Source organism: Lygodium microphyllum, chromosome 11 (genome assembly GCF_053477565.2).
Source record: "Lygodium microphyllum isolate KBCC chromosome 11, Lygodium_microphyllum_v1.1.10, whole genome shotgun sequence".
Classification (NCBI taxonomy): Eukaryota; Viridiplantae; Streptophyta; class Polypodiopsida; order Schizaeales; family Lygodiaceae; genus Lygodium; species Lygodium microphyllum.
The window spans coordinates 60264068-60290238 of NC_141145.1; the positions used below are offsets into that span (position 1 = coordinate 60264068).

Below are 26171 nucleotides of genomic sequence, written 5' to 3' on the forward strand. Positions count from 1 at the left end.
ATAACAGAATTCAGCAAAATGTGACCAATGATCCCACAAAACTTGAGTATCATGGCAAAAATGACGAAGATAGACTTCCAACCATTTATTGACACGCTCTGTTTGGCCATTGGTTTGGGGATGATATGCCGTGCTAGGAGTCAAAATTGTTACCATAGAAGTGAACAAACTCCTCCAAAAACTTCCCATGAATTTAGTGTCACGATCGGATACTATTTTCAATGGCATACCATGCAGCTTAAAAATATATTCCATGAACTATTCGACCACTTACTTTGCTGTAAATTGAGCCTTGGTAGGAATTAAATGAGTTGATTTAGTCAACTAGTCCACACATCATGTGAGATGGTATACAAGGAAGCATGAGAACCATGAGTACCACCTGGATCAAATGCAAATTCATCCATGGGATCATAAAATTCTTCATTGGTGGCATGCTCTTCTTCATGAATCCCTTCAACCATTGGGTATGTATCAGCATGCAGTAAAGTCCCCTCTTGATCTTCTTCATCTTCAACTTCTACATCTTGAGTGATCACCATGTTGATTTCTGAGTTCTTGGCTTTACACTTCAGCTTATGATCTTGTGACCACTTCTCCCCACATTTGAAGCATAATCCTTTTGCATGCATTTCTCTAAGCTTGTCCTGAGGAAGGAAGTTGCTGTTAGAACTATTTTAGGGCAGTAAAAGAGCATTTTCAGCTCTTGAAAAAGTACCTCTTCGCTCAACCACATTTCTGAAAATTTACACTTGTTTTTGTACAAAATTTCCACCCTGTTTAGAGGCATAAACAATGGAAAATGTTGGCACTTTGCTGTTATAACTGTTTTTACTGTTATAACCTCTGTTTTCTTGCCTAAAAGAGTCTCTTGATTGGCTGAAAACTTGCCCATACTTCGTAGGTTGATTGGAAATATTATTGCCCATACTTCTTTGCTGGAAATTTCTTACATCTATCTTGTACTTCAAGGAATATCTTTCAGCCAATTGTATGGTCTCATGTAATGTTTTTGGTTGTTGAGCTCCTACCTCTGATGATAGGGCAGGGTCAAGACCAAAAATGTATTTATTCAGCTTAGCAAAATCTGAAATGCCTTCAATATACATGGAGAGATTCAAGTAAATGTTAGAATAGTCTCTAACGGACATTTCTCTTTGAGCACATGCATACCATCTTCTTTGAAGTCTTTCTTTTTCCAAAGAAGACACAAAAACATCAATCATTGCTTGCTTGAACTCCTCCCAAGAGTCAAAGTTTTGCTAGATCTTGTGCATATAACGCCACCAAGTATAGGCATAACCTTTAAGATGAAGAGCCGTGAAATAAATCTTGGCTTCTTCACTTCTAGGATAAAGGGTGAAGTATAACTCAAGCTTATTGATCCACTCCTCCCATTCCGAAGGTGAAGCATTATCTCCTTTAAAATTAGTGATATTGATCTTTTTCATTGTAAGATGGCTGCCCATGAGAATGTTGTCTCCATGAATCTTTGTTCCATGAATTTTGCCTAAAAGTAGATGGCCCAAAACCATGAGATGAAGGTTGTCGATTTGAAACATGCTCTTGGTTTGGGATGTCATGGGTTGATCTTCACTCATCATGCCTTCCACCTTCATGAACTTGATTGTTGACTGTATTTCCTTTTTGTGCATTTTAGGACTGATGATAAAAAGTCTTGTAGAAGGGGTCACATCTATGATAATCATTATCCTATCGAGTGTTGTCTTGTTCCCCTTCATGTCTATGATTATCTTTTGGGCTGCTAAACTAAGCCTTGGGGTATGAATGCCATGAATTTGTGAAGGATGATGGTTGCCCCTCACTCTAGATGGTTCTCTCCTTTCAAAAGTGTGCATAACTGGCTGAGACTTCTCTTTTCTTGGATGGGAAGGATTAACAACAAAGGGAATTGCATGGGAGTCTTCAATAGCTTGAGATTCCCTTAGTGGCTTGCTTCCAATTTCCTTTATGGCTGAGATGAGTTCTTGGAATAAAGATTTGTTGCTTTACTGCAAATCAGAGATTCCTTGGTTCACTTGTGCCATCCCTTGCAACAAACCTTGATTCATATGTGTTAAGCCTTCATTCAAAGCCTTCAAATCCTTAGAAAGGCCTTCATTGACATATCCCAACTCTTTTGACAGTAAAAGATAATCATTCCCTGCATGCTCTTCATGTGTGTCATGCTGTCCTTGATGTGTACTGTAAGCAATCCCAATGCTTAATTCTTCATCTATTTGATCAACATTATGGGCTTCATTTATGTAATTTTGATCCTCTTGAAAGTCCCTGACACCATCATTTAATGCCTCAGTAATGGGATCTTTCTTCTTATTCCTGGCCATTCGGAGACAGTGATATAGTAGTAGACAGTTCACTTAATCCCTTGTTTCTCTCAAAATATGGCACCAATCCCAATGCTTAATAGCTCCATAGGAAGCTTATTATATGGGGATATACCAGATTTCAAAATATATGGACTTGGATTGGATTCTTTGAGTAGAACAATGTCAAACAGTGTCCCCCCTCTATGCTGTCTAGGTGCTGTCTCAACATACCTAGTGTCAAAAAATCAAGTTATTGTGTCAAAAAATCAATAATAACTTGAGCTCCCGATATCGGATCGCCAAACTTTTTTATTCAAATCGAAGCTCAGGATCCCCTCTTCAAATGGAGCTATCAAGTTCTCAATTTGGATTAGGACAGAATTTTATGTGATTGAATCTTTAGGTCTGAACAAGAGTTTCCTGCACCCTGTCCACCACCTATAAGTACCCTGTTTGACCCCGTAGGAATACCCTGAGTGGAAGAAACCTTTGTAAACCACTGTAGCAACCAGAAGAGGGTTATGGGGCACATGTAGGGCTCAAGAATAACCTGTAGATTGGTATATTCCTGCTGTTTTATCTGTAAAAACTCTGTCCAACGCCTGTAGGTACCCTGAAAATAGGAGATGCCATGCACCTCTTCCAATGGTCTTTCAACCACTTATGGAACCCTGAATATGGCTGATCAATGCTATACTAGTGCCAAACTCTGATAATGGGAAATGTACCTACACCTAAATTTGAAAATTGCATGGGCTCCGAGACAAGAGGGGTATGCAAAGCTCCATCTCAAGCCGGGTTGTGCACCCCTTCAGGGTCTTAATCGGAAAGGGAGGGTCACCTCTCTCTTGTCTTCTTGAGTCGCTTGGCATCCACTTTTCCTCACGAGAACCAACATGGCAAGTACATTCTAATGGCTAATCAAACAAGGATGCTATGCATTGACTGAAAAACCTTTAAATTCTTTAATGAAATGCAAATGGGTATTGGGAAATGACTGAATTGAAAGGGCTATGGAGAGGGCATTATCCTTTTGCAGTGACTCACTGCTTTTACAATATTCCCACTTACCATTTTCATCATTATTTCAGTCCTATAGCATCAATGTTCAATCATCTAACAAAAATTCAAGTCAAGTAGGCAGTAAGTTTCATTTATACAATCAATTGAGCTTCAACATTTGAACGGGCAGGAAAGAAACTCGTCAAGCAATCATAATCAGTCCTGGGCAGAATTCTACATGCCTTTCAATGGGAATCAAGAGGTTCTATTACTCTCAATCTCTCTTATGAACAACAGGACTGGTTCAACAATTGGATGAAAAGAGAGATTAAGCTGAAAGCAATAGAATTACCTCTTTAATGTTGATGGAAAGTAGTAGATGAAACCAACCAATCAACATTCAACACACCACCATCAATAGACCAAGATTTCAAATCATAAGACCAACTTCAAGAAAGCTTTGTCCAATATGATTGCTCCCATGTAATCTTTAGCTCCCAATCAATAAGATTGCTCCAATGCAATCAAAAGAAGTCAATGATTTGATAGAAGTCTACAATAGCTTGTTGGAGAAGATCCTTTGAGCTTTGATGAGTGTAAATTCTTATTAGATTCATGGATTCCATGAATTTTCAGACATTGCCATGTTCAAGAGGCTGAAAATGCTTTCAAACTTGAAGAAATTCTTCAATGTAAGCCCAATCTTTGAGGATTACCTTCAATTGAACCTTCCCGAGGTTATAGACAACAAAAGCCCCATGAATTGAAGCCTCACTAAAGCAAGATTTGATAAGATTGACAACTGCCCTGTTTTCCCCAATCTGAGAAGAAGAAAATGCTTCAATCTTGCTTGGAAGCTCCAATGTTTGCTCAATGTCGGTCCAATGCTTGATGTAGATGCTTGCTCTTGCTATTAGGAAGCTAGTAGAAGCCAAGAAGAGGGAAAATCTTCAAGAAATTGGAGGATTCTTCATACTGTCTAATTTCAGCCATAGCTAGGGTTGTGAAGGAGGCTTCAGGGCTGAAGGAGAGTGAAAGATCAAGCAAGAGATACCTAATACTTCAGGTTAGGGCTGCATTTGACCATAGAAGAGAGAGCATAGCTTCAGAATGAGGAAGTGAGCTGATCAAGATGATCAACAGGAGGCTGAAAACTAGCGCAAACTGTCCTGGAGCATCTCCTGCATCACGTGGTGATTATCTTGCTGAAGAGCCATCAAATAGGCAGTCCATTTATTGCTCAGGGCATCAAGAATCATCTCCAATAGGTGGCTTGAAGAAAGATGATCATGGCAAAGAGAAATGAGCAAAGATCTCCATGGCAGTTTTCAGCAACAAGCTTGGAAAGAGGAAAGAGAAGCTTGTTCCAAAAAGTAACCACGGTTTAACCTCTCTAAACCCTGTTTAGGCTTCAATTAAGTCCATGATCCTTCAAAATGGCCCAAAATTGACCACGTACCACCAAAATGACCATGAATCCACCGTTGTTTCTTCAAACATTCTTCAAGACCATCAAATTTAGTCACGGTTTACTGCAGAGACCTTAACTTGTCACGGTTTTAACTAAATCAAATCCTGTAACTCATTCTTGTCCTCCAATTACTCTGTGTCTAAACTGTAACCAGATTCACCATGAAAATGACTCTTCCCATGGATCAAAGTCCATGCTCTAATACCAATGTAAAGAAACTAATTCAACAGGCCATTAACTGAAAAATACAAGAAATAGACATAAAATGCCAAGAAACCATAGCCAAGGTGGCTAGGCATGAAATGATATTACCAATGTTGGCTGAGAATCAAATGATGAGTGGCTACAGCATGGTATGCACCCCAAGCTATGGTGACCAAGAGTATTCACCCTCTTAGATGGTGGCAGGTTGAGACTTCAAACATATAATGTTTGTAAAATGACAAAAAGATCATTCACATGTTACATCTCCACCTTTTATACTTAACCCTAGCCTACCCTAGACTAAGGCATTTATGCTTTATTACACCTTCAGCACATCAATGGTTCGCTATGCTATTGATCGACTCTGGAATAGCTGGGAGCCCAAGACCATGATGAACTAGTAGCAGAGCATCTATCAAATGCCAGAGACATCCTAAAACCCTTTCTAGCCCACCCATTCAACAAGGCCCTATGTGAAGGCTTCCTTGCCAGTTGGTCAACTAATACTATAACGAGTCTGACAATAATACGGGACTGTCTTCTACAGACGCCCCTATGTGCTCTGTTGATCCTCTGAGGATGCACAAGATACGAGAGATATCCCTTTGATGACCATCCGGAGCGCCTTGGGCGCCTATTCGAGGTTCGAAGGGCTTAGGAATGAAAGTGGGAACAAGGCAATTTGAAAGAGAGTTATTAATTAGTATAACTCCTAAGAAATCAACCGCTGGCAACATGCTAGACACGCACAGTTCTTGAATCCTCCCGAGCGTGGCTGGGTGGTGAGCAAAGAGACAGTCCCATATTACTATCAGACTCGCTATACTTCATCTACAGAAGACAGTCCCGTATTACTATCAGACTCGTTATACTAATTAATAACTCTCTTCCAAATTGCCTTGTTCCCACTTTCATTCCTAAGCCCCCCAAACCCCCTACGGGCGCCCAAGGCTCCTGGGCGGTCATCTCTCGTGTTGTTTCCCCATAAGTTACATTCATTAATGTAACAAGTACTATAGTACCGATCCTGAAAGTTGGAGATGCTATGCCATTGATCGACTCTAGGATAGCTACGAGCCCAGGACCATGATGGACTAGTAGTAGAGCATCTATCAAATGCTAGAGAGATCCTAGAACCCCTTCTAGCCCACCTATTCAACAAGGCCCTATGTGAAGGCTTCCTTACTAGTTGGTCAACTAATACTATAGTACCAATCCTAAATGTTAAAGACCTCATGGTTCCTATGAACTATAGAACAGTCATGGTTGGCCACGTGCTAGCCCAACTTTATGGATCGATACTAGAGCATGAGCTCAGAAAATGAGCAAAGAAGTATCAACATTGGGGCCTGTGGATAGGCATGGTTTAGGAAGGGTTACTCTACTCTTAATCAGATCCCCTCACACTCCAAGCCATCATCCAGGAGAGTAGGGAATAGGGGAGGTGGGTATATGTGTCTGATAAGAAGAAGGAGAAGGGGGAAAAGATGGGTAGCCACAAGTAGGCTGTGAGTGTCCAATGAGTGCTAATTGAGGCGGAGGCACTAAAACATGAATGTTTCCATAAGGTGCCAGTGTAGGTGGAGGCACTGGGACGCGAAAGCCCTGTTCAAAGTGAGGCTGGGGCACAACAGTATGACCAAAAGGTCCTCTAGGTAAAGCCATGGAGACAAGCTGTGGAGTCAACTGATCCACACTCGGGAGAGACTGGGGGGGATACCCAGGCTGTAATGATTCCAAAAGTGTGTGTGAAGTAGGTGGAAGACCACCCGACAAAGGTAAGGATGAGGTCCTAAAGTATGTGCCTATGTTTCCATAACCCCCCGGTGTAATGTGCGGTGAGACATAAGATGTCTGAAATGGAAAAGTGAATGGTGTGAATGAAAGTGGAGAAGCAACGGATAAATGTGGTGGGATGGGTAGGTTTTGAAAATGAGGTGTATGAGATGCAAATGCATTTTGTTCATTTTTATCGTTTAATGATTGGAAATGAAAATGTGAAGATGATGATGCACCATACAATGAAAAAAAAGGAACACCAAATTCATTCTGATTTTGTGAAGTAGATGGAAAAGAAGGAAGGGTAGAAAAAGAGCTACTTGGCTTTTTTTTATAATCCCCACGACGTGTGTTAACATACAAGAATTGATCCTCAAGATAACATTTTCTGTAGTCAACAGACTGGACTCTTTCTTCCACATAATCTCTACCATAATATTGCAAAGCAGAAGAGGTAAAAGAAGAAGGAACAAAAGACGAATCTAAAGTACCTTGCACCGGAGTGGACGGAAGAGGATGAAAGAAAAGAACATACTCTGGGTCTTGTTCTCCAGAGGAGCGCCCATCCCTGATGGAGGTCTCGACGGCCCTACAACATCATCAGATTTACGCACAACGTCTGAAGAGAGAAATTCATGCATATCTTCTGATGATGATGATAATAATGATAGTGATGCCTCATGATTCATCATTCATATGACATGTCACATAGGTCTCTCTTTTTTTTTGTATCAGATATACTAGACTGTAGTTGTATCGCATGTTTTCCGTAGCCCATGCGACCGCAATGGTCACCCTCAAAATAATCTTATTCTGTAATGAAATGGCTATTTCCACTTTAAACATGTATTTTATGATCTATCATTTAATGATTTATGGTTTTTGTTATTTAAAAAATCATCTTTTTTTTTCATACTAATATCGTACCGTACCTTATAAAATCATAAGGTACCAATTAGTACCGTATTTTATCGTACCGTACCGTATCGTACCTTTCATACATGACAACTATGGGCTGGCTACCTATTTATAGAAAATTAGGGTTCTAGATCATCTCCCACTTAACTCTCTTGATACACTCCCCATTTTAGGGTTTTGGCTAAAATAAACATGTTTTGGGGCTGTTTAAGTGGCTAAGTGCATTTCTTAGCACAACACAAGAAACGAATATAGTTGACAAAATATGGCAACTTGGAATTTGAAAGTCTCTCAAAGTAACCATTGGATCATACATGGCTGCCATAGCAGTAAGACTATCCAAAAGACTATCATCCACATTGTCTAAGAAAGCCATATCATCATCAAAATCAGCATTTGCAAGTTCCAAAGCATCTTGATCATCAGCCATATGTGTAGGCATAGGTGTCTCCCCATCCTCATCATCAGAGGACTCTTCTTCATCAAGAGCTATAAACTTTTCTACCTTGAGGGAAGCCACATCTGCAAGCAAGCGCAAGTTTGCACTGACAAATATCAAGTCATTCACTTGTTTTGTCCCAAATCTATTCTGCTTTTTAGATGCAACATGTCAAATACACTCCATAGTTGCTCAATGGGAGAGGCGCTTCCACCTTGAGACAAAATCTGCACTGCCAACATTTGAAGCTCAGGTGTACGTGCCCCATAATCTTCCCACCACAAGGCAGCCCCAATCTTAAACCGATCTATTTGTGCATCAGCTGACCCAAACCTTCCTAACTTGTTTCTATAAAAACCAAGCTGATCTTTCACCAATCTTCTCTTCGTATCAATGGGAACCAACCTAGAAAGCACTATGTCCCAACCCTGCATTACCTCTTCATCCTTCTCTTGACCACACCCTTGGAACTCTGGATCTAATACATATGCTGCTGCATGCATATGTGAGTGATAAGCATTCCATCTTGCCTCACATAAATCTCGGACTTCTTGATACTTTCCATCATCCAAACCAAGCTGTCCTAGCTTCTCAATCATGCGATCTACCCCCTCATATACCTTTCCAATACATGGCTCTCGTCCATCTGCAATTCGCATCGAGCACATGATTGGCTTCATGACAATATTGATGCTTTTTAATTCATTCCAAAATGCATGATCTTGTATCATGTTCTCCACTGCTATACCAACCCTTGATCTAGAAGTAGCCCATCCCATCCACTCATTACTTACCACCAATTGCTTCAAGGGTAAGCTTACCTTCTCAAGTCTCTTTGTCATAAGAAAGTTATAGACAAAGCGCGTCTCAGAGTACTTTAAGAGATCTTTTTTAGGTGATCTCTTGCGGAACTCACTAAGAATGAACTGATGGCTTTGGATAAAATTGATTATATCCTTGCCTTTTTGGATGAAGAGATCAATCCATGACAAGCTACCAATGTCTTTCAACAAATTTCTCAAACAATGAGCAAAGCCTGGACTGAATGTGATGTGCGGATATCTCTCCTCAAGTCTCATACCTACTGCCCTATTTGTTGCCTCACCATCAACAATAAACTGGAGTACATTTTCAGCCCCAACTGTTTCAACACCTTCCGCCCATTCCTCCACAAGAAGCTGATCTACACTTTTTCCTGTACTTGAGGCATCATGTGAGGAAATGAATTGCATCTTTCCTCGAGAATAAGCAACCATCCCATGGATGGACCGTTTTCGAGTATCACTCCACCCATCTGCTATCAAAGAGACACCATTCTTCACACAACTTTCTTGTACAGTTGCCAAAGCACATTCAATTGCATCCTTTTCCTTTTGCAACAAAGTGGTATACAGTGTCTCATATAAAGGAGGCTTATAGGTTGGACCATACTTGGCAACCTCTAGGACCATCTCAAGGAAGTAGGGAAATCTTATAACATTGAATGCAACATGATCAGGTAGAAAAACCTTGCCACTGTTGCATCCACCCTGTCCTTTTTACGAGGATCCCAAGCTATTCCCAAGGTTTGTTGCTTGTTGGATTTTCCATGATGGGATTGTGAGGATGCAAAAGTTCCAAGTCCCCCATGCATGGCTCCATCACCCACGGCTATATCATCAGCTTGTCCACGAAAAAAAGATGCATCAATTGCTTGCTTTTTCCTTGCATATGCTTTGTCTTCTTCATTTGGGTACTTTGCCAAGAGCTGCCTTTGCATTTCGGGTATGGTATTTGGGCAGAAATTTATTTGGGCTCCGATGTCAACATGACATAAGTGTTGCTTTACACAATTGGATCCTCCTGTTTTCAATTGCTCGCACCTTTTGCATTTCCATTTCTTTGCACCTCCCTTTGATGCATAATGGTCCACTTTCTCAACCTTGTCCCACTAACTAGGCTCAGATCACTTATTGCTCAAACGCTTTGATCCCGAGGAAGCCATGATTTCTACAAATTCAAGAATCAAAACCATTAGTTGACCCTCCATGAGACTCAGCCTGTTTTAAGAGAGAGAAAGAGACTGTGTGAAAACAGAGCTGTTTTAGAGAGAGAGAGAGCTGTAAAAACATAGCTAAGATAGAGAGAGAGAGCTGTAATTATTCTGAAATGTGAGAGAGAGAGAGAGAGAGAGAGAGAGAACTGTAATTATTCTGAAATGGGGGGGGGGGGAGAGAGAGAGAGAGAGAGAGGAGACTGGAGAGAGAGAGAGAGAGAGAGAGAGTGATCGGAAGCCGCCTCGCCCCTGTTCCTGTTCCGCCACTGTCTGTGGACTACGCCACACTTGACAGCGGCCCCCGTCTCGTTTTGCCATACTGCCGTTGCACTCCGCCCTATTTTCCTGGGCGTAGACGGAACCAGGTACTGCGGGTCCCTGCTTTTGTGTGTTCGCCTCCGCCGTTTCTGCCTTCCGCGAGCTCTGCCCCTGTCCTCCTGCGAGCTCTGTCCCTGCACACCGGCAACCTGTTGTTTGTACCTGCCTTCCGCGACCTCTGCCCGTGCACGCCTGCAACCTGTTCGTGTGGCGCCCAAATCTGTTCGTGAGACACAGACGCCGTGTTGGGAGAAGGGACAGCTCTGCCCTAGGCAGAAACAGACCTGCTGTCCGGGCAGTCTTCAACGCACCCTAGCTAAGGAAGCCAAGAGCGAGAGAGAGGATCGCCTAGACCTGCACGCCGCCAGGAGACCCATCTGACGACTGCCGCCTGACGACTTCTTCAGAGAGAAGACAGCAGTATGGCTGGCCTGGATATGGATTTTCTAGACCGGACGGTGGCAGCCCTTGGCCCTGATTCCGATACAGAGGAGCCGGAGGATATGGTACCGTGCACGGAGGAGATGCCTCCGGGTTCTGAACTGCCGTCTGCGGGCAAACGCTCCAAGTATACTTCTGACGAGCCAATGGGTCCTCAGGAACGTTCCTATGCGCAGGTTGCCTCTGATCCTGTGGATTCGCAGGAGATTGACAGGGAGCATTTGCTGGACTTTGCCAATACTCTGCTTGGCGATTATGTCCAGCATAATAATGAAACTTTTTCTGACGCGGGAACTGATGATGTGCTGGAAGCCACGGTGGACCCGAAATCAGTCTTGCGGTCCTTCTCGATGTTTTATGACCGTGCCGTTATACTTTTCTTCACTGGCAAGATCCCAGTGCTTTCACATATTCGCCAGTGGATGCACCATTTATTGCAAGGGGAGTGTGTTGAGGAGATCTTCCTTCGACCTCGCGGCTTTTATGAGGTGCTGTTGAAATCGGAAACACATCGAGCTGAGCTCCTGTCCAAGTTGCCATTATTCTTTGATCGCCGCTTGGTCCATGTTGTACCATGGCGCCCTATGGGCGACTTCCAACGTCTGCTTCAACGAGAATGCCCGGTGTGGGTGGAAGTGGAAAATTGTCCGGCGGTCTATTGGCCATTGTTGAAGGATGCGATGGCAGTTGTGGGAACAGTGCTGGTTCCCCCAAGCCTCAGGGCTATGAATCGAAACCATTTATGCATGTTATGGGACACGGCCAGGACAGGCCTGCGTGGCTTCGCCTCAATTGTTCTGGCATACATCCTTTGCATTTTCGCTTGAAATGGGGCAACTTTGCAGGACACTGCTTTTCATGTGGTAAATTGGGGCATTTTATGGCCGAATGCCCTGAAAGGCAACTGTCTTCCGAGGATGCGCAGGTTGTGCTGCCTAAGGATGACATGGTGCTTGATGCCCCGACATAGGAGGCCCTTCAGCCACCTAATGTCGTAGATAAAGGCAAACAACAGGTCCTGGGTTTGGATTCCCATAGCACTGATTGGATTGAGGCACGTCAAAAAAAAGGTAAAAAGTTGGATGCAGGCCTGGCGGATCCTGGGCCTAATGCTTCACAGGATTCCGTGCGCACGTATATGCGCAGGAAAGAAATGTTCACTTCATAGCAGGCTGCGCGTACTATGGCCCCATCTGCCCCCCGTAATCAGTCTACAAGGAAAGTCTATACAGACGGCCCCAAGGGCCCACCTGCTAAGCTGGCGTTTGATACAAAAGGTAATGTGATTACACCCTGGGATCGGCGTTATCCCCGCCCCACTCCCAAGGCAGTGGATTTTCCTTCTACCTCTAAAGCAGGTCGCCAGAATTCGTTTGCAATATTGGCTGATTTTCTGGATGAGGGTGTCCTGGATGCTCTCGCGGAAAAGGTGAAATCGAGGCAACAGGCGCCTCGTTCCTGACTTCCTTTTTTTGAAGATATATGAAGATAACCACGTGGAATGTGCGAGGCATTTGCTCCCGCCATAAGCAACATGCCATGTGGACTGTCTTGCAAGAGGACCAGTGGGATGTATTGTGTGCAGTTGAGCACAAAAGTCACGGTGAAGCAGGAAAAGTTGTGGATTGTCATGGATTCCGTCTGTTTTATGCAAGAACACATGCTACGCACTATTCGGGCGTGCTGATGATTGTCCATGAGAAATACCAGCCTGTTCTTGTTAAAAATGATGTGCAGGGCCGCTTTCTGGTAATCGAAGTCTTATTTGAAGGAGAGATTTTATAGTTGCTGGGCCTCTATGCTCCGAATGATCCCACATCCCGACGGGATCTTTGGTCGACTTTGCAGGGCTCCATGTCACTTGGCCGAAGGGGGTTTTTGATGGGAGATTTCAATATGTGTGTTGACTCTTCTCAGTCCACTTCAAGGCATTCAATAATGGATATGCCGGAAAGCCGGGTGTGGAATTCCTTCGCTTTGCGCGTACTTAAGCAAGATCTTTGGTCGTGGCTTCACCCTTCTTTTTCAGGGTTTACTTTTCATTCCGCACAATATGCAACTACTTGGTCGCAGTTGGACCGAATGTATATCATGCAGGGGGATGATTTTCTTCCCGAGATGCTGGAAATGAAGGTCTTGCAGCAACATGCGTTGTCGGACCATTTCCCCCTCCAGCTTGAGATGCGGGCACAATCTATTGCACCTTTTATGCAGTTGCTGGATAGGCTCCCTTTACGTTTCAACTCCTCTTATTTGAAGCATCCGATTTTTCAGGGCTATATGCAGCAATTGATTGAGAGGTTCTTATTGGAGGGCTTGGCTTCATTTGCACGGCTGCTCTCTAATGTGCAGCGGGTTGCTCGGCAGTATGGGATTCATCATGCCTCTCTTTGTCGGCGACGTCGACATGCAGCAGAGGACTTACTGGCTTTGGTCCGTTCCTTGCTCGTGGATTCCCCAAATGATGATTTTCTGCTGTCACTGGAGAGGCGTTTGGCCCATCTTATTCAAGTGTTTCAGTTGAAATCTTATCAGCAGGTCAAGCTGCATAACTTGACTGACACATTGCAAGATAGTACCTGCCAGTCTCATAAGTTCTTTCGCGCCTTGCATGCTTCTCCGGCTCGCGAAAATATGACTAGACTCCAGGATTCAGAAGGTCGCATGGTCACTGATCTGCAGACCATTGTCAATATGTGCAGAAATTATTTTATGGAACTTCTTGGTTCTTCTCCCTCGCCTTCTAGCCAGGTTACGCATGCCCGCTCGGTCTTCTATCATCTAGTCCGCCAGCAGGTTCCACTTGATATGCAAGCCACTTTGGAGGTGGATATTTGCGAGGAGGAGGTTATGGATGTTTTGTTGCACCTGCCTAAGGATAAAAGTCCTGGTTGGGATGGTCTCACTAATGAATTCTTTGAGAACTCGGCCACGCAGTTGGTGAAGCCATTGGCGGTCATGTTTCAGCAGGTTTGGGAAACAGGGGTCATGCCTTCCTCATGGAAAGAAGGCCTTATCAAATTGATTCCAAAGGTCCCTTCGCCATCAAAGCTGCAACACTGGAGACCAATTTCTTTAATAGGCTCGATGTATAAAATCTTCTCCAAAGTGCTAGCGAATCGGCTTCACAAGCACCTTCCAGCTATTGTGCATCCTCTCCAATATGGTTTCATTAAGGGCCGTAACATTCTGCATAATATCTTAAATGTGCAAATGGCTATTGACTATGCGCGGCACTCCAGTCAGGAAGTGGTATTGATTCAATTGGACTTGGAAAAGGCGTTTGACTATGTGGACTGGTCTTTCATTGCAGATCTCATGTCTGCTATGGGCTTTGGTACCCGCATGTCCCGATTGATCTACACCATTAGTGCTGCGGCTTCTTCAAGAGTTATTCTCAATGATGGGGTTACAGAGCCATTTGTCCTTGCACGCTCGGTCAGACAGGGTTGCCCTTTAAGTCCTCTCTTCTTTGCCCTGGCGACTCACCCGGTCCTTTCAATGTTATCCTCAATGGCGGCTTCTGCTCAGCTGGCAGGATTGTCTCTTCCTTTGGGGCAACACTTCATTAGCCAATCTTTGGCTGATGACACCTTTATGATTTTGCGGGCGGACAGGGACAACATTCGAAAGGCATTAGATGTTTGGACGCTCTTTGGTCAGGCCTCTGGTCTTCGCATCAATGCCTTTAAGTCAGCCATTCTCAGTTGCACGGAGCCTAATTTACAGTCATTAGGCTGGCAAGGCCAGGTGGTTTCCCGTGGCTCCATTGTCAGGCATCTTGGATACCCATTGGGGGTGGATGTACGGCCAAAGGACCTACTGGAGTGGATTTCACAAAAACTGGCGGCGAAGTTTATGTATTGGAAGTCGCAAGCGTGGCCATTCCATGTCCGCCTCAAAGTGGCTCAGACAATTATGCTACCAATGCTAACCTATTTCTTGCCATTGCTGCCGTGGACGCCTACTACTTTGAAGGCTCTCACTCATCCCATTCGTTTCATGCTATGGAAGAAGGATTCAATGCAGGCAGGCATTTCGTGGATTTCATGGTCACATACATGTACCCCTAAACGCATGGGTAGTGGAGCTATTTTGAATGCAGAAACTCATATGCTGGCTCTTCGTTGGTCTCTTTTTCGTGCCATGTGTGTGGATCATCACCCGTGGACCATCATAGCCCGTTATTTTCTTGAGGACAGTGGGCTACGCCATGGTAACACACGGCTTCGGGCCTCCTGGTGGCATGTCCTTAATGCTGACTCTCGATTTTCCAGTCCCTCTTCCTCTTTGTTACTGCACTTGGTCGGCTCTTGGAAAGTGGTGCTCCAAAAGGCCCATTGGCATCCAGTAGGGGACCGCTTGCAGACTAACTCCTTTCAGCTGGAATTGTTGGCAGTATCGAGATTACTTTCATGGGAAGACAAACATCAGCTCAGACTGAGATTTAACCGCATGGCCCGTTTAGGTGTGACTTCGATTGCGGATGCTACCCTTGCCACTCGCAATGTCCTCGCATCGTTTCGGACTACTAGGAGACTTTTCAGGATCCCGCGCGGATACCGTGGCTTATGGGGAAAGCCTTTGTCGGAGCTTCAGGGTAGGCAACCCTTTCCTGCCCTAGCTGTGGATCGTCCTTGGCAGGACTGGGACCTTGCAGGCCGGTTGAGTCTGGAAAAGGCCTCTACTAATCAGGTGTATCATCTTCTCATTCAAGATCACCAATGGCTGGGTGTGAAAGCTAATACTGTTTGGGGACTGCGGAAATCGCTGTCATGGTGGCAGGCAACGCTGATGGAGGGCTGGCTGAATAAGGCACCTTTCAAATGCAAGGTCTTTCTTTGGCAGGTAATGATTGGTGGTCTTCCTCTTGCCTCGGCCCTTTCCAAGCGTCGAATCTCGAATGGCAATTGTTTCTTCTGTACCACTACTGCGGAATCGGCCCGACATCGTTTTCTTTCTTGCCCGCTCACCAAGAATATCTGGTCACTCTTGTCGCAAATCTGGCGCGCAGTGGTGGGGTCCTCACTAACTCCTTTCGATTGGGTTTTTGTGCGCCCAAAGTACCCCACACCGCCACAGTTACATATGAAGATCTTATTTCACTTTTTCAGATACTGGGGCTGCTGGCACATTTGGACCACGCGCAATGCTTTTCTCTTTGATTCGGCCTCTAATGTACCGAGACATATTGCCAGGCTTAAAGGGCTCTTGCATTGGCAGCTAGATCTCATCCGGCACTCCAACTTGCTCCCTCAGGAGGATTTGCATCCCTGGCATATGGCAATTGCCTCTGGGTCGTTGCCATGATTGGTGTAACCTTTTTAGTGCATTAGTACGGGGATTTCCCACACATTGGCCTAGGGCCCTTGTGTCTCTTGTAATCATGTAATCATGTAATCTTGTACCTTTTTTCCGTAATTAATACAATTACCTTTTACGAAAAAAAAAAGAGGAGACTGCAGTCCAGTGGGCAGTTTTCTCTTACCTAGAGGTTGAAACGAATGCACGCAAGTCACAGCACACAGCGTCCTGCTCCCGACAATCCGACAGTTTACACCCCAATCTCGCCACAATCCAGACACCTCGTGGTCACTTTCGGCAATCGCAACAATGCCCGTCACTTTTTCAACGTTCCCCTTTGGGGAATGGCAGCATCCACGTTCCCCTTCACGTTTCCCCAGCCGTTCCCCCTTCACAAGCATTCCCGGCAACATTCCCCCTTCACAGGCCTTCCCCCGTTCCTTTGGCATTTTTTTGGTGTGGAACGCATTCCCACGTTCCCAAGGGGGTGGAACAGCGTTCCCTTGCTACTATGGTCTCAAGGTCTTTGGGACTTGGTCTTGAGGCTCTGCCAAACTCTCACCTCGGCCACCCCAATCATATTCATCAATAAAACACTCATAATATTGCAACAAATGGTGCACTTTCACACATTCCATGGGCCATCCAAATACAAGGTTGCTTCCATGTACTCCATGGGCCACTTAGACACAAGGATATCCATCCTCTAAAGTCTACTTGTAGTTCACATATTGAATTCCCGGGCTACCCATACAGTGACCTGCCTATGTTTGGTTAGCCCAAACACACATTTGGATCCACTATACATACCTCACCGATGCACAAGGGGCACTTTGGGGCGAATCCCCAAGTGTACTCTAGTCCCCCACTCTACCCTCCCTACTCACCACTCAACACTTATACTCTAGTTGCTATGGCCAAGAATGGCTTTAGTTGAGACTCATTTTGACTAGTTCAAATTTCACCACTTGGTCGAACCTCATGCAACAAGTTCTTGAGTCTCAAGGTCTTTGGGACTCGGGTCTCCAAGCTACACGAGACCCTTGCCTTGACCATCCTGATTGTATCCATTAATAGAAGGCTTGTAATGTCACAACAAATGTCCGCTTGATGCAAGCGTCACTACTCAAGTTTCACTCATAGCTCCAACACTTTCCCCGAGCATCCAATTGTTGGAGTCATCTGATGCATCAATCTCGAGCATGAGTTTTAGGAATTCTCCTTTAATAAGGAAGGGGATGATCTAATAGTCAAGATAGCTGCATATAGGTGGTTACTCATCCAGTTCACCAGCACTGGCTCACCAAAGTGAGACAAGGATCAAGTTACATTATTTCTGAATATTTTCACTTTACACAACAAGTTGTCTCTTTGCCTAGACTACTAACCATTTATGAGTTTGAATACTAGTTGTTACACCACACAAGGTTGCATGACCAAGTTCACGAAAAGACCTCCATATTGCCTACTTCGCAAGGGGGCTCCCATTTCCAATTCTTTGAAGTGGAAGTCCAAAATGGCAAGAACTCTCAAGAAGGCAAGACAAGTTCTAAAAGGGTGATACCCCTTCTTTTGACAAAAACAAAGGCATTAAACCCATTTGGCAATACTTGTTTGAAAAGAATAGATATTATACTCACAATCAACATTCGAGTCATGTGGCAAGCAATGTCATTAACAAAACCCAAGGTCCTCCACCTTGATCACCTCCTCAATAGATCGCAGCTACATGGCGCATCCATAGGCGGCACTCCCCTTGGGCAATCGAGAGAGGGTCTTCCTCCAAGCTCCAACACACACACCTGTTGCTCCCATTCCTTTTGGTTCCAACTCATCCCAATGGTGGCCCACTAGACATACGGCATAGGGATAGCCCCCTCAATCAACACCTTTCAAGACAACTGAAAATATTGTTGACTCGCTTGCGCACCAATCAGGCATTGGACTTCACACCACAAACTCATCTAACCACCCTTAAGGGGGCTTATGGTGCCGCCTTGGTCCATTCTATTTCTCCACCTCGTCAAGATTTCCCTTGGCAAAGATCTTCTAAAGGGCGTGCAAGATGGTGGCCCCACCATCAAGGCAACACCTTCTAGGCCCCTTAGGGTACACTAGGCTAGTATATGCTTAGACTAGTCATTTACTCCCCTCTTAGGTTCTTAAGTTATTCGAGTCAAGCCCATAGGCTAATATGCCTACCTTTAAGATTTTCCATTTCTTCTACTATACACATCTATGACAATTTACTTTAGCTTTGCTTTGGCCCAACCCTTAGGCCAACACCTTCTAGGTCCTTTAAGGTACACTAGGCTGGTATATCCGAGACTAGCCATTTACTCCCCTTTTAGCTCCTTAGACTATAAGAGTCAAGCCCATAGGCCAATACATCTTTTAGTGTACTTACCTTTAAGATTTTCCCTTCCTTCTGCTGTACACATTTACTAGATTTTACTTTAGCTTTGCTTTGGTTTTCTTAGCTTAGCACCAAAGCATCTCAATATGAAGCATTGGTATGCAACTTCTAGTCTCTAGTCATACTTACATCATTGATTTTGTAATCAAATTAAGGAAAAAGATTGCACATACACACAGGTCCTAACTATGCTCAAGACATGGTTAGTTCATCATTCCATGGTGGCATCATGATCTCTCTTGGCCCTTGACCTATCAATTGACATGGAGGCTTTCCCTCCCAAGGAGGAGATTCAGGCATTTCTTTGATACTACCATGCTGGTTGCTTCCCCAAAACAGCTCTTCAAGCTCATGTGCTTCTACATCCACTTCTTCATCAAGTTCTCAGCACCAAATCATCCATATCGACTCCTACAGCATTGACATCCATGGTTTGAGAGGGGGTTTCTTTCCCCATATGATACATAGAGGTTTATGCAGAAGGAGAAAGCATCAGATAGCCAGAGAGAGAATTGGAAGTACAAGACTACCGAGTGAGAGCGTATGATGGGATAAAGAATGTTTTATCCTTCTAAACTTTCCTTTGAACTTTGATTACACTTAAAGAGAGGCAAGACATATGTATACCATGATAGAGTCCAAACACCCCAGACACCACACTAACATGAAGCAGCAAGGTGACTTCAAGGAACATTAATCTTGTCCATAGACATTGGATACAGAGTTACATCAGACCTACATGCATAATACAACTAAATAGTCAAAAACAATCTTTCCCTCCTCTACAAAGTGGCTTCCCAATATCTAGCCAGCAGCAATCAACTGTGATCCACGTGTATAGAAGTTAGATATGTTTATACTCTGCCATCAAGGTGCATAACCAGGAGGATGACAACCAATAGCGCCAAAGCACCACTAATGGGGGCAAATAACCAACATGTAGCTACAGCATCAACACACCAAAACCAGTAAAATCATGTACAAAAACACCAATCTTTGTGACTTCCTTTGGACCATGTCAATTTCTTTGCAAGGATATATGTCTTGAAGTATGTACGAGGCAAAATGCAGGCAGTCACAAACCCTAAAACTATGTGTGTTGATTCGTTATTCTGTTCATAGTTGAGTATCCCTTTTCTTAATACTTTCCTTCAAATAGTGATTTTTCTTTGCCCTTCCATGGTATAAAGAAACTAACATCACAAGCCTAACATATGGAAGAACAACTAGTCCTTGACTTTATTTTAAACTTCTATATCAGCCGAAGGATCTAGGATTTTTAAGAATGATGGAAAGTATGTGACAATATCATTTTTGAGCCAGTATGAAATTTTATCCGAGTTTGAGGCACGACCAACACATGGCAAAAAGACTTCCAATGGGTATGGAGGACTACACTGCTGATATTCTACACATCCAACTGTCACTCATACAATAGATATGATGATAGATATACACTTTGGACCTGCCAAAATAATATATTGACTAAATTAGCAAACAACGATATGCAGTTTGTCCAATGCTTGATCATGAATCCTAAACAACCAAACCAAATCAGGGAAAAAAAGCCTCAATGCAAACGTCAAGCAATTTTAATGTGTATTCATAAAGATACGGTCCCATTCATCAATCTTGTACTTTTCATGTCTTGCACCTTTCCATGTTAAGAAAGCCTTCAACCTTTCAAGCTAAGGAATCAATCTGCACCACTTGGGGCTAAGAAACAGTCTACCAACATTTAAGTCTTAGACTCACATAGCATTAACAATACTTTGCCATAGAAAAGAGTCGTGGAACTTCTAAACATCAAGAAAATAAGCACATGCACATGAAAAGGAGTAACTTTCTGGAACATACGATCATGTTGAGTGAAAACCTTGATATTAGATTATGTACAAGCTAAGAGTGAAAATCTGAAAACTGGGTTATCTACAAACTTACCTGGGATACAGTTTCTCTTTTATAATCAATAACTCTGTCAACGCCAAGATCCTTGAGCAATGATGCCTTTTCTGCACCTCCGCAAGTGGCTATCACCTTGTTTCCAGCCAATTTCGCAAGCTGAATAAGAGATAATACAATGGTAAACAGGTTTTACATCAGCCTAAAAAGAAATATCAGCCTACATAATGTATTACTTTTAAAAGGTTTAACATTCCTGAACAATAAAAGCATGTAAGTAGCAATACATGACTTGAAAATACAAAGAAACAGATTTACATCTTGAGACATCCTATGGTTTACCAGTCTCACTAGATAAGTCAATTGTGAACAATATGCCAAAAGCAATACCCAAAAAAACAACATCCAGAAAAGCCAATTTATGTCACATGTGAAAATACTTGATGTAACTTGAGTGTCAATTATCTATTTGGTCCTCACAAAGAAACTAAATTTTCAATTTTGGAGGAGACCAAATGATAGCTTTAGACCTAGAAAGATTTCACTCTTTTTGTGGTTACTAGCACACAGAAGTTTAGCAGTTGCCACTTGGCTTGGTTACTGTAGGAATCCAGTTGCCTATGCTAAATTTGCAGAGCTAGAGAAGATACAGAGATACTATATACATGACTGCTCCACGGCTCAAGGGGTTTGGAAGAGAGCCCTCAGGATGGTTTTCCATGACACAACAAAGACTATGAAGGTGCTGTTGCTTGGATCACAGACAGAGGCCTAGCCTGTCATTACAACAATGCTTAGGGGAGTCATTGCTCTCTCATTTTGGATCAACTCTTGAGTAGGATTGCCACACTCAAGATTTTGCAAACAAAGTGAACCAACAAGAAAATAGGGGAACTGATAGCTAGCACCATTGCTTGGTTTATTTGGACCAAGATGTAGACATGCTATAGATTTACTGGATATAACCACTGCAGAGACTCTCTCCAAGATTTGGACAAAGATTGTCCACACTCTCTGCAGATGTGAGACAGGCACAGGTGAGATGCTTTTCTCAAGATCTAGGATTCTTGCACTTCCTTTGATTTTCAGCCACACCTTGTCTACCATTATAGACCTCAAGTGGTTATTCATTCAGGCCTTGTAATAGACTTCCCATTTTGTTTTATATTCAGTTTTTTAAAAGGTCCCTTACAGGCCTAATTTTGTGCTTTGCCTTATATCTTTTCCCAAGGGATTTTATGAATAGAATCATTATTTTCTCTTTTTTAAAATACTCAGCACTCACTTGTCAATTTATCAACTTGGCCAGTCTGCCGCTATCGCTTGACCAGAATTTGAACATAAGCATGCAAAGTTGCTGTAAACTGACTAAAAGCAAGCAACTGGTGAATACTAGCCCCTATGTCATTCACAAAGACTCTTGCAGCACATACAAGCCTCAAGATACAAGTGAGGACTGCACATTACCTCCTACAGCACTACTCCCATGAACTACTCCCATTACCTCCTACAATATTACAGCACTACTCCCATGAACAAAAGAGAAACAGTTATCCTTGCAGGATATATTTTGATCTTGAATTATGTGAACAGTCCTTCCTTGATCCCCCCCCCCCCCCTTTGACCTTGAATTATGTGAACAGTCCTTCCTTGAGTTTCCTCCCTGCCCTCCCTCCCTGTCCCCCAGTTTGATAATCCCCTCATTCAAAAACCCAAGGTCAAAAAACAAAACAAGCCCTCCTTCCTTGTAAAATAAGCAGCTATCATAGAAAGAACTTTCAGGCTTCAAGCCTCCTGAGACATTGAATTATGAGAAATGTCAATTGTATTTGTTTGGCATTGAGTGTAGTTAATTAATGATTTTAGGCAACCAGAATGGGAGCTGAGAGGTGGTACAAAAACCAAAAACAGATACAAAATAAATGGAGGAAACAAATCAGAGTTTGGGAATTCCCTTGAATAATGCTTCATTCCTGTTTCCAAAATTACTACTTGTTTTCCCCTCAAGAGAATAGATGGTCCAGCACATTTGACACTCTATATACACATATATATATAAATATAAAAGCGGCAGGCTCCCGCTTATTGTAAGGGATTCCAAATATTAACTAATCAGTTAACATACTAATTTTAATCTAAATCACAGACAATCATTTGTTTATTGTCTGATACATTGAAAAGAAAATGCCTGATTATAAGCTCAGGTAATTAAGGTCTGAAACACCAAATCAACTTTGATTCCACTAAGTCTTATAAGTGTAACCACAACTGCATGAAGTGAATCTCAAAATCATATAGCAATGAATATCTCAAACTTGTTCTGCCCTTTTCTCCCACCTGAACTGCAAATTGACCAGTGCCTCCAGCAGCAGCAGTCACTAATATTGTCTCTCCTGTTTTCATTTTCCCTGCCTGTCAAATAATTATAACGTTAGATCTTTAGGTAACAAACATGTGAAACGCCTCCCTCCTCTGCCTTTCCACATTCCCTCCCCCAGATCCAGCTCGATTCTCTCATCATAAGTTTCGAGTTGTGATCCACATAATTTTCCTTTATCAGAATACTCATTTAATATCTAGTCTCAAATATAATACTAACTAATGGTTTCATTGGCTGTTTGGTCTTTTACACATGTTCGTACAAATTAGAATTCCTTTCATCTTACATGTTATTGCAACCATCTCTTATGGAAAAACTAGAGCATGCAAAAAAAGTACGCAGAAAGAATGAAAACAACAGTACATAGCCTGAGATATACGTATGAATGAAAGGGGAAAATTTTAGTAAGTACAACAGCACAAGCAAACTGGATAAAGGAAAAATAGCTAGCTAAAGAGGGGACTTCAAATTGTAACACTCCTTCCCTACCCTAGTCACTCATCTGCACCTCTCCATGCCCTTTACCTCCTCCCCTCCAATTTGCCTCCATACTTGCCCTCCCTACCCCTAGTTGTTGGTGCACAAGGACCCAGACAATCAGCTTTTGATACTCTTTGGCCCATCCACACCTACCTTTGATGCCCATCACCACCACGAGTTTGTCAAAAAGATGACATGTGGAACTAAAAAGGCACAATGGTCTAAGCACAAGTTGAATGCAAAACACAGAAACGAAGAGGTGAAATGATGCTGCATAGACTGAGCTAAAATAGCCAAGGATAGGATGCCTATGCAGAGCCAAAACAAGGATGCCATAGAAACTAACTCAAGAATAGGATGCCTATGCAGAGCCAAAACAAGGATGCCATAGAAACTAACTCAAGAAAGGAATAGACAACCACAAAATGAATGAAAGACCAAATAATGAATGACAAATCGAGCTTAGCACTTGATACTAGGCTTGGATATGGCAGGGAACCAGTCACAAGTGCGAGATGTGATAAGCCATAGGAGACACAAAGACACTGCTGTAAAGAAATACTCTGCCACAGAAACACAAATAACAATCGTACGACAAAGCACAAACTAATAAAAGAACACAGTTAGGGTTAGGCTAACTCAGAAACAATGAACATAGAAAATAATTGAAGTGATGTAACTGCTAAATATACAATGCTCATGTAGCAAACACACTATGTGGTGAATGAATACTGAACCTCGAACTCCTGTATCTCAAGGATCATGGCAGGGGTAATGAGCTGGAGAGTGTGTCGTACTTTGAACGGAACGAACCCCCAATCGCAACAAGGCAGCCTCCGGATGTCGAACACCAGCAAACACAACAGTGAGAAGCTGAATCTGATGTAGACGGCAGTGAGGAAAGAGAAAGACTAAAAACGCAAACTATAGGAAAGAGAGAGAGAGACTAAAAACGCAGGCAGGATAGCCTGCAAGAGAGAGAAAACTGCCACACGCACGCAGAACAGCCTCACAGCAGCATATAGGAGCTGGCAACTGCTAGAGGAGAGAGAAAACTGCCAAACACAGGGCTGTGATGACATGGCAAGCTGTACAACAGCAGGTCTGCGCAGGAACAGCAGTCACCTAGCTAAGAACAGCTTCAAACTACGTAAAGAGGGCTGAAAATCAGGCGACAACTGATGGGGACAGCAATGGACAGCTTCGGCTGAGATATCCTCAGTGAACAGGGTGTGGGTAGCAAGCTGAAACACCTGAAAACTGCAAAAACGAGATTATTAAGCTGAATGGAGGGCAGCATACATATTTATAGAAAGTTTGGGCCCTCCCAAGTGGGTTTGTGCTTATGGGACACAGAAACTCTCTAGGATCGTGTTTCTTTAAAACTAGGTTTCTTCATTAATTAAGCAAGTTTTGGGGCTGTTTAAGTAAAGCTAATGCATTTTTAGCTCAACATCCCCTCTTAGGCCCAACAAGGTGCCACGAGAAAGATCTTTTACCCCAAGGCGTCCCACCCCAAAGCAACCGAAGTATCGGACAAAGGATACGCATCAGCTCCCGAATGTCCTACTAAGACTACACAGGCGATGGTTATCTTACCAAGGGAGTCCAAGTGATCACTCCAGAGAGGACAGGGCATCGAACAAAGGATGCACAACGGCTGCCTAATGGCTACCAAGCCCTACAAAAACAAGCATATTATCCCTACCATTACTGGGTTTTGGGAAAGAAGAATAAGACTATGGGTATAGCAAACATGTCAAGCAAGTAAGACAAGAAAGGTAAAGAAAATTTCCTTGGAGACTGCCATGGGTAATGCCACAAGTATGGTGGATCCAAAGTTAACCACTCCAAAAGACTGAAAAGCGATAAATGCGCACAGATGCATGTTTACATGAACAGAATGCCAATGCATGGGGTAATGCAAGATGTCATGCCCACACAAGATGCAATGCAACAGTGCCATTTGGACGCGAAAGTGCCAAAGACGCTCATTGTTCATAGGCTCCCGAGATGTGACTAATGCCTAGAAGCTATGGAACACGAAGCCCTCAGCTATCCACTTGGTCAAAAAGTGTGTCATGTGGTAAAGGCCATTAGGCTGTGTCTCACTGTGAACAATCACTAAACCAATCTGAGAGTCAAGGATCTTAACTATGGTCACTGTAAAGAAAACTGCTCACCCCAACCGGCAAAGCTATTGAACAGATAGCAAGTTCACCCCAAACTGGGGGACATGGTATACATTGTCTAGTGAAACCAGATCCGGACGCTTGTCAATGGCAAAACTGATGCTACCTTGAGCCTGAATCTTGACCAAGGAGTTGTTTCCTACGCAGCCCCGCTCCCGGCTGCAGGGGCTCAGGTACAAAATGTACTCTATAGGAGTCGTGTGATGTGTAGCTCCACTATCCACAATCCAAGCAAGAGCTGAAGTGCTCGGCTGTGACAAGTGGGCATCTACAGTAACCTCGTCAGAAGAGAACTCGCAAATGTGGACGAGACTCGCATTTTATGCCTCTATGGAGGCGATGTGGGCCTCTGCAAACCAATCAAACATGCCCTCTAGAGTTGAGAACATTGTCGACTGAGATGGCTGAGAGGTGGCAGTATGAGTAACCTTTAAACTGCCCCTTACCATCACCTTGCCTCCCCTACTGGGGGTTGCCCGACTCACGAGCGAGGATCTGAGACTTCGATTTGGATGTTGTGCCTCTGGCCTTTGAATGACACTCATCGTCAAAATGACCAG

At 43.4% G+C, this 26171-nt stretch overlaps 1 protein-coding gene and 1 pseudogene across 2 annotated transcripts in view; both read right to left on the bottom strand.

The window, feature by feature from the left end:
* NQR (ARP protein (REF)) overlaps positions 1–26171 on the bottom strand; it is a 148968-nt gene that overhangs the window by 36994 nt on the left and 85803 nt on the right. For both annotated transcript variants that reach the window (XM_087687638.1, XM_087687637.1), the window contains 2 exons: positions 22897–22971; positions 20599–20718 (listed from right to left, as the gene is read on the bottom strand). In XM_087687638.1, coding sequence (XP_087543764.1) covers positions 20599–20718; positions 22897–22971 — 195 coding nt within the window. The remainder of the gene's footprint in view (positions 1–20598; positions 20719–22896; positions 22972–26171) is intronic.
* Positions 5746–10127, bottom strand: LOC148028868 (uncharacterized; annotated as a pseudogene).